A 7948-nucleotide genomic window follows, 5' to 3' on the forward strand; every position below is an offset into this window, starting at 1 on the left:
GCCTATTGGCAAGGGTGTTTGGGATAATTGGTCTCAGGTGTGATTACGAATTCAAATGCCATGATAGCTTTTAAAAGTAACATTTCCCCCTTTGCAGGGTTGTGATAAAGACATCCACCTTGAGAGTCGCGCGTCTCTCATGGCCTCAACTCTAACTATCTCTGGAGCTCATTCCTTTACTGTTTTAAATGATGAAACACACCACTAAGTTGTAAACACTGGTACAGTTTTGAAGTGAAATGTACTACCCGTCTTTGCAGAAATTCAGTCTTCAGCGAAACACAGGATTATGTGTCTGAACAAGTTGATCTACACAACATGATGCCACTTTAGCGAGTTGAACTAGTAATGAAAGATAAAGCCGGGATGGTGGCAGTACAGATGAGATAATAATACTAATCCATTTGAGTTACAGCAGCCTAATGCTCCCCCAAATCCTTTCATGCCAAGCAGCTGTGACAAACATTTGAGTTTCTTCATGCCGCTTAGGCTGCGAGACTTCACAATTTGCCAAGGGGATGCTTTCCGTCCATCGCCTTGGCAGTCGAGTGAGGAAGATGAGGATAGAGTGCAGTCAGAGGAAGAGGACAAGCTGCGTTACAGAGAGGAAGACAGACAGAGAGGGAGAGAAGGAGTCGAAGAAAACAGCCAGTAATCCACTCAAATACTTCCTCAACCCTCTTTCCTCAGCTCAGCTTGGCAAACAGTACATCCTCCGGCCTCCTCCAGAAAGAGGGCTCTGTAATCAGAGTTTTCTCTCTGTCCGACAGCTGGTTGTTCACACTGGCAGCCAATTAGGATGGAAAGAGAGAGAAAGACAGAGAGAGGAGGAAGCCTGGCTTTCTCAGTGACAGTGGAGAGGGAGAACATTATCTGAGGCCAAAGCTTCAGTGATGATTTCCTGTTGCACTGACAGGCAGCAGCACTTCGAAACAACAGCCAGAGGAGCTGGACAGTCTCAACTCATGCGACAATTATAAAGATTCATGGATTCAATGAGACAGTGGGATTATCTTGGCTAATTCCATCAGATATTTCATGCTCAACAATGGAGAATAATGCTGCCCGTGTTTGGCAGTTCTCATTAAATAGAAAGACACCAAGTGGAGTTAGACATGAGTAACTAACCAAAGCTGAAACTACCAAGGCCAAGGAGCAGCACATCATTAGCTGGTGTTACATTATTTTCTGGGGTTCCAGGCTACATTAGAAAAAAACCCGTTCATGACTGGGACATCCACTGTGCAGTATTTCCCCACTGAGTGGGTCGGAGCCTGTTCTGGATGTTACTGTCAGAGTTTAGGCTTACAATCCAGCAGCCACAGCCAAACGTGTTACTTGCGATAGCGTTACATTCGTCAGACTCATTTGTTATTCTTAAGTCTTTTCTCATGTAAAAGTGAAAATATGAACAATAAATGCATCTAACCTCTGTTTCCTGTCCAGTTACTTTTTCTACAGTGAGCTAAGCGTCCAAACAGGGTTAGAACAAACAGTTTTATTATTCTAGGTAGAGCTAGTTAGTGCTTCCTTGCAATGCAACAACAATGCTGCTACTTTATTTCGATGTCTTCTACATGGATCATTAGTTAACTGGTGAGGATGATGACTTTCTGCCTCGGACATGAAGCTTTAGCCTAAAGTCTTTTAGCATCGTATCATGTAGGCTATGTAGCCATCAGATGAATATTTAAGACCGTTTTACATGGTTTTCATTTTAAAACAATTTAGCCAGAGACCGACTTTTCAACCAACTCACAGAGTCAGTGTTATTTACCAGCTAACACTGGTCGCAGGCTAGAAATGAGGAGCGTGCTTTTTCCACCTCTGTGTAAAATCAAGTTTCAAAAATAACTAAGAATTTTAAGTGGTAAACCGGCTACTGTTATCATTGTAAACACACACACACGCAGTGTGGTATTCATTGGCATCACAAGGGCAGAGGTTCCCCTACGCATTCAAAGTGTCTTCTATTTCCCATGCAGCCTTTTTTCCTCCTTCCGATCATCGGAGCAGCTTAAGCTAATATGCAGAACTTGTGATTGCTAAAGCAGAAAACATGATTAAGTCTCTCCTCTTTTTGAAAAAGACCCTCTGCAGTGCAGAGATCGTATAGGCTTAGCAAACAGTCACCCCTCCAGTCTGGGTCGGGAGACCACAGTGTTCATGGCTGATTATTTTTCACAAAAAGGGAATCTATCACATGGAAAGACGGACGTATTTGATCTGGGTCACAACTGAACTGAGGGCTTCTTTGTTTATTTGTACCTCCCCATGTCACATGCGGAGTCTTAACAGCATTTACAGGCCCATCACTTTATACAGATAAGACAATATTGTTATTCTGGAACACTCCAAAGTGACATGCCGTTATTTTATCTTTAATTTATGCCCTTAGTACTCCCTGAATTCTCTAAATGCCTTTTTAGTTACACCACTTAGTTATTTTCTGGATCATGCATTTTTGAGATGAGAGGGTACAATTATGCCGGCTTCTTTTCTTCCGGCAGCAAACTAAACATCTCTGACATTTTACAAGGCAAAACTAAGAGTGCTTCAAGTCATTCTGGGGGTCATGTCTTTCTCCGGGCTGTAAACATAACAGAATAAGTGTGATAAGCTTCCCAAAAGATGCAAAATCAGATTGTATTAAAAGGCTGCTGAGGTCAGAGTTCAGCTTTCATTTTGGATTTTGTCAGGAATTTCAATGGCTGGGCTTCAGTTCTGTCGTAGTGGCACGTGAACATGAGACATTCATTTGTCTGAATAAAAAACTACACTACAGTGACCCTGGACACTGTGGCACATCCACTCAAATCACACACACACACACACACACACAAGCACACATGCAAGTACATAAAAAATGAAATAATACTGCGCAAAGGGCTTAGAGGATAATCCAAGCGAGTAGAGTGTACTACATCGTCACAGGAATTAAATTCCCTCTTCGTCCAAAAATGGACATGGCAGTCAGGATGGGTCAGTGGATGACACACACTGACACAGCCACAAAGCTGCTCTCCTTACTTCTCCTACTTCACAAATCTATTCATTCCCTCTCTTTTCTTCATCGGCTACATTGCAGTTTTTGTGTATTTTAATCGGCTGGCAAAATTTTGTAGCCATTAATTCAGTATCTGCACGACAAAAGCAAAATCTTCAACCTCCGGGCCAAGTGTTGATTGCATGTCTGGATCAAACTGTAAATATCGTGTTGTGACACATTAAGTTAGTGTCCTTGTCAGGTCAGTGGAGGCAGGGCGGCCCTGTGGGGACATGCTCATGATAGAGACACAGCCATACTGACAGACAGCTAGCCAAGGTATATATGACTCTATATCATTTCTCTCACACACAGGCTTAATGAAGTCTTCATGAACCTGGTTAAAGGTTATTTGGTGCATGCATTTCCACTCCGAGCTAAGTTCACAACAGTTATGCCACAGTTGGCAAACCACCAGACTCGAGGGCCAGTGAATGCCCCGTGCACTCACAGCATTTTCCAATTAAGGATTTGCGAGGCATTATGTGTGGCGTGGCCTTTTGCAGACATCATATGGGTTTCAGGTTACATCAAGATTGAAATCTCTAATAGAGCTACAGAGTGCACAGAGAGCTAAAACAGAATGATTATCCAAATCAAAGTTGTGTGTGTCTTTATAATAATCCGGTGCTGTCAGACTGTCATTTCTGAGGCTACTGTGGCTGTATTGTAATTCTTAAAGGGTAATACTTAGTGTTTCATAAAGCTGGGGGGACTCAAAAGACAAAAGTAATGCTCACAATCGAAGCAGCAGAGGTTGAGATATCCTTTCAGTCTCCAGTATAGGTCAAGCCCCCAAAACACCACATTACCCATAATGCAACTCAATATTGTCTCTTTGTCAGACCATCCCTGTCTGGCAAATACCCATGATGCTTTCATTTTTCAACATTTTTCAGTCTCCAAACCCAAGCTGAGATAACCCTGATGACATCACAATTACATCATCAGGGTCATTTTCTCAGACTTGACAAAGCTGCTGCAGGGCCACAGGCGACGTTGCACAACTGTTTTCACAGGGTGAGTAGTATTCCCCGTGACTTTGTGTCTTTGCTTTGTCATTGTCTTACTTACAATGAAACATATCAATCCAAATAATATAACTATTGACATGACTTCATGAGAGGTAATTGACATCCTTCCTTTAAGTGTCTGTTTAGACTGTTTCTGTTTCTCTTCTGATTTCAGCCTCATATTGCAAAGTCAGGCACATATTTCACCTTGAGGAATTTGTCCTTTAGCTTCTGCCAGCTCTGTGCCACTCAGCACTTTTTTTTCCCGCGGACTCCAGAAATCATTATCAGCCACTGTGGGGTATTTAAACAGCAGCCAAGTTGGTACTTTGATATTCCTCCTTCTCTCTGACATCCTTAACTCCCACTGATCTCACCAAGAGAGGCATCACTGCAGCAAAGATGTGGGGGTAATTCGTCGTCTGAGAGGTGCACGTATGTGTGTGCCAACAGTTGCAACGCTACACCACGCGCTGAAATCTGAGCATCCGAGTTCATTTGAGCTGAAACTGCCCAACTTAGATACAGAACATGTAAAATAAATATTTCTGAAGACTTTATTTTCTTTCTCATCCACTGAGCCAACCCACATTCCTCTCGAGATGCACACAAAAATCAATAATGCTGTAAATTTTGCAACAGTCAGAATGAGGAAGCGTATCTCTATTTTCTCAATCGAATAAGTGCATTCTGATCACATATCACATAGCAGTTCTCCTTTGAGTCTCTACTGTATCCTTCAAGTACAGAGAGAAAACTAAGTGTTAACTTTTGGCGCTCAAGTTTGTCTGAGTGTGTGTGTTTGCGTGTCCTGAGTCTACGTGAATTTGTATATCTTTGTGTGTAAAAGATGTTGCACGGCGTCATCCACTGTATTTGGGTGCATGGTCAGTATTTTATTGTTTTTTGGGGGAGGGTTGGTCAAAACACAGGATGATCACATCACTGGCACACAGAAACATTGCCATGCGCGCACACACACACACACACACCTACCATTCATGCCATTGTAGATGCTCCGATGATGTGGCGACAGCTCGTCTCCAGCCGGCCTCCTCTGCCCCTCTCTCACAGGGCTGCCAAACTTCACATGGTCAGGGCTCATACTGTACTGGTGCCTATGAGTTTCAGGGCTGCCCCCCTGGACCACGCAGCCCTTTTCATGGTGCTCAGTGCTCCCTAAATATGCCTGCCGGGGCTCGGGGCTCCCACAGCCACCAGCACTGCTAATGCTACTCCTGTGGTGCCTTTGATAGAGCTCCCCGCTGCCTCCCTGACCCAGGAAGTGCTGCCTCTGGCCCAGGAGGAGATCAGAGCTGTGGTGCTTGGGGTGCTGCTCCGGACTGCGTCGGCCCACGTTCCTTCCGTATTTCTCCGGGCTGAGGCCCCGCATGACTCGACTGTGGTCAGGCACGGATATGGAGCCGCAGCGGGGCCTGCAGAGCTGGGGCAGGGTGTATGGGTACTCCAGGCTTGTACTCCGGTGGCGCCCAGCAGGGTGCTCAGGGCTGGACACATCCCTGTCTCCTCCACCTCCGCCTCCTATTCCGCTGATACTGCTACACCTGGGTTTGTGCACAAGCTCAGGGCTCCCTTTTTCCCCACCACTACCAACTCCACCCACCCCTGCAGCTAGGTGGGGCTGCTTATGGTGAGGGTGATCAGAGCTGTCAGTGCTCCCTGCACTGGAGGTGCTGCTCCCGTCCCCCACGTCTCTCATCAGGAGCCCATGCCCGGGCACCAGCAGCAAACTATTCTGGCTGTCTATGGAGTTGCGGCACCCTCCCATCCCTACACCCCCACCCCCTCCACTTCCTACGCCCCCACTTCCTCCACCTACCACCCCTTTCTCCTCGTCCAGCAGCAGGCAGAGCTCCTTCAGCTCCAGGTTCTCCCGGATGACCTCCTCCTGTCGAAGCTCCAGCTCCTTGAGTTTCTGAAGGTAGAGGGTCACCTCTTTGCGCATGATGCTGGCACTGTAACGTCCCAAGCGCTGCCACTCCCTGGATACACGCTTGCCTTTCTGGCGGTCGTCATCCAGGAAGCAGCACAAGTCCCGCAGCTCACGGTTGTCCTCCTGCAGCTTCTGATTAATATCCTGAGAGGAAGAGAAGGAAAAAACAAGAGGAAAGGAGAGATGAGTTCAACTGAGGCCTGAGCACTAGGAAGTGTCATAAAATACGACAAAGCTGATCAGTGCAGAAAGAACACAAATGTGCTTTTGATTTGGTACAAAACAATAGTTTGCCTTCTATTAATTAAACTCCCAAGTAAATCGCTTCAACCACTGTCCAATTTCAATCCATTTCGCTGCTCTTTCAGATATCAGTCAAACGCTGTATGCAGTCATAATGAAATGAAATCCTAATCCTCTCTGTCTTTCCTATAAACGCACTGACTCACAGCGTACCATTCAATGTGAGGTGCATAATGTTTATTAGACGGCTCTGTAGGAGATGGAGAGGCCACACACAGAAATGAGACTGGGTTGGGGCCATGAAATCACACACCCTGAACATTTTACACCCAGCAACATTTACTTAAACATCCCTTCTTCGCCTCCCCAAGAGCTCCTGCTTCTCTCCCCCGTTCTCCCTCCCTCTCCCGCCCTCTCTCTCTCCGTGTCTTACCCTCCAGCTCTTCCCTGTGTAATTAAGCAGCTTGGATGGGTTGAGAGGTGACGAGGTCTCCAAGAAAGGCAAATGATCCCCATGTGCTTCATCATGAGGCTACCTCAGGCTGGGTCTCAGCTATAAACTGTAAGCACTGTGGACACTGTGCCACATTCCTCTCATTAGCAGTGCAGAAAATGAAGGCAGTGGGTAAAGGTTGCTTGCATGTACTTTCAAAGCAAATGCCACGTCGTTCTAAAGGCAAATTGTACACGCTGTTGATTTATGAGCAGGAATCTTCTAGGAATGTGAAGTGTGTGTAGCTAAGACAGAGAGAGGTCTGGATGCCAGATTTGAGCACTGGCACATGAACAGAGCAGTAGATCTACAGAGGGACATGCCCTCCTCTTCAGTATTAGGAGGATGGATTTCTACCTCATTGGTCTGTATATAATTTCACTTGCTCTATGTTTTATGAGATGAGTTGTGGGGATACATTCCCTTGTTTATTAAACTCTTCTTGAATTTCCCACCTCCCCCAGCAAAAGTTAAACGAAAACGACAAGCCAGCCTTAGGTTAACCATGCCCCATACAGCCTGTGTGCACACAGTGTCTACATTCATCCATATCAGATTCTCATACAGGCCTACACAATGGCACAGCGAACTTCAATGATAGCATCTATTCTCTCTCTAACCAGCAGAACATCCCTCCTGCCGTGCGCGTTCTCAGGTGCGCTCCAAACCTATGATCTCATCCTTCACCAAATGCGCGCCCCCTCACCTTCAGCCCCCTGATCTCGTTCAAGTGCAGCTGGAGGCTGCGATTGACCTCTCGGATGAGATTGCCGTGGTCCAGAATCACGCTCATCTTGTCGGACTCGGACCGCCTCAGCCGCCGCACCAGATCCTCCTTGGTCCACTTGAGCAGCTCGTCGTCAGTCAGACCGGAGATGTCCTCCGCTGGACTTTCAGTCTTCGCTATCGACAGCTGGAGCTGGGGCTGGGGCGGCGGAGTCGCTTTCTCCATTGGCACAGCTCCTCCGGCACCGACAAAGGGCAGAATATAGTCAGAGGCTCGTTGGAAACCTCTGCTCGCATCCGCTCCCCGCTCGACTTCAGGTGGAAAACGGTTACCGACGGAAAGTCAGTCGCATAGTTTGGCCTTTTCTGTTGCTCCCGACTCTTCCACTCTCTGCTGCCAGAGCAACAGCTGACGATGCCGGCTGAGCGCGATACAGTGGAGAAGATGCTCTGCTGTCTATCACTGCAACATC

At 46.5% G+C, this 7948-nt stretch overlaps 1 protein-coding gene across 1 annotated transcript in view; it reads right to left on the bottom strand.

The window, feature by feature from the left end:
• ccdc85al (coiled-coil domain containing 85A, like) overlaps positions 1-7701 on the bottom strand; it is a 98366-nt gene extending 90665 nt beyond the window's left edge. Inside the window, exons 1-2 of the mRNA XM_070926565.1 lie at positions 7456-7701; positions 5056-6157 (exon numbers count right to left, since the gene is read on the bottom strand). Of these exons, the coding sequence (XP_070782666.1) occupies positions 5056-6157; positions 7456-7701 (1348 nt within the window). The remainder of the gene's footprint in view (positions 1-5055; positions 6158-7455) is intronic.
• Between the last annotated feature and the right edge of the window lie 247 nt (positions 7702-7948).

The sequence above is a fragment of the Enoplosus armatus genome, chromosome 2 (assembly GCF_043641665.1).
Source record: "Enoplosus armatus isolate fEnoArm2 chromosome 2, fEnoArm2.hap1, whole genome shotgun sequence".
Taxonomy (NCBI): Eukaryota; Metazoa; Chordata; class Actinopteri; order Centrarchiformes; family Enoplosidae; genus Enoplosus; species Enoplosus armatus.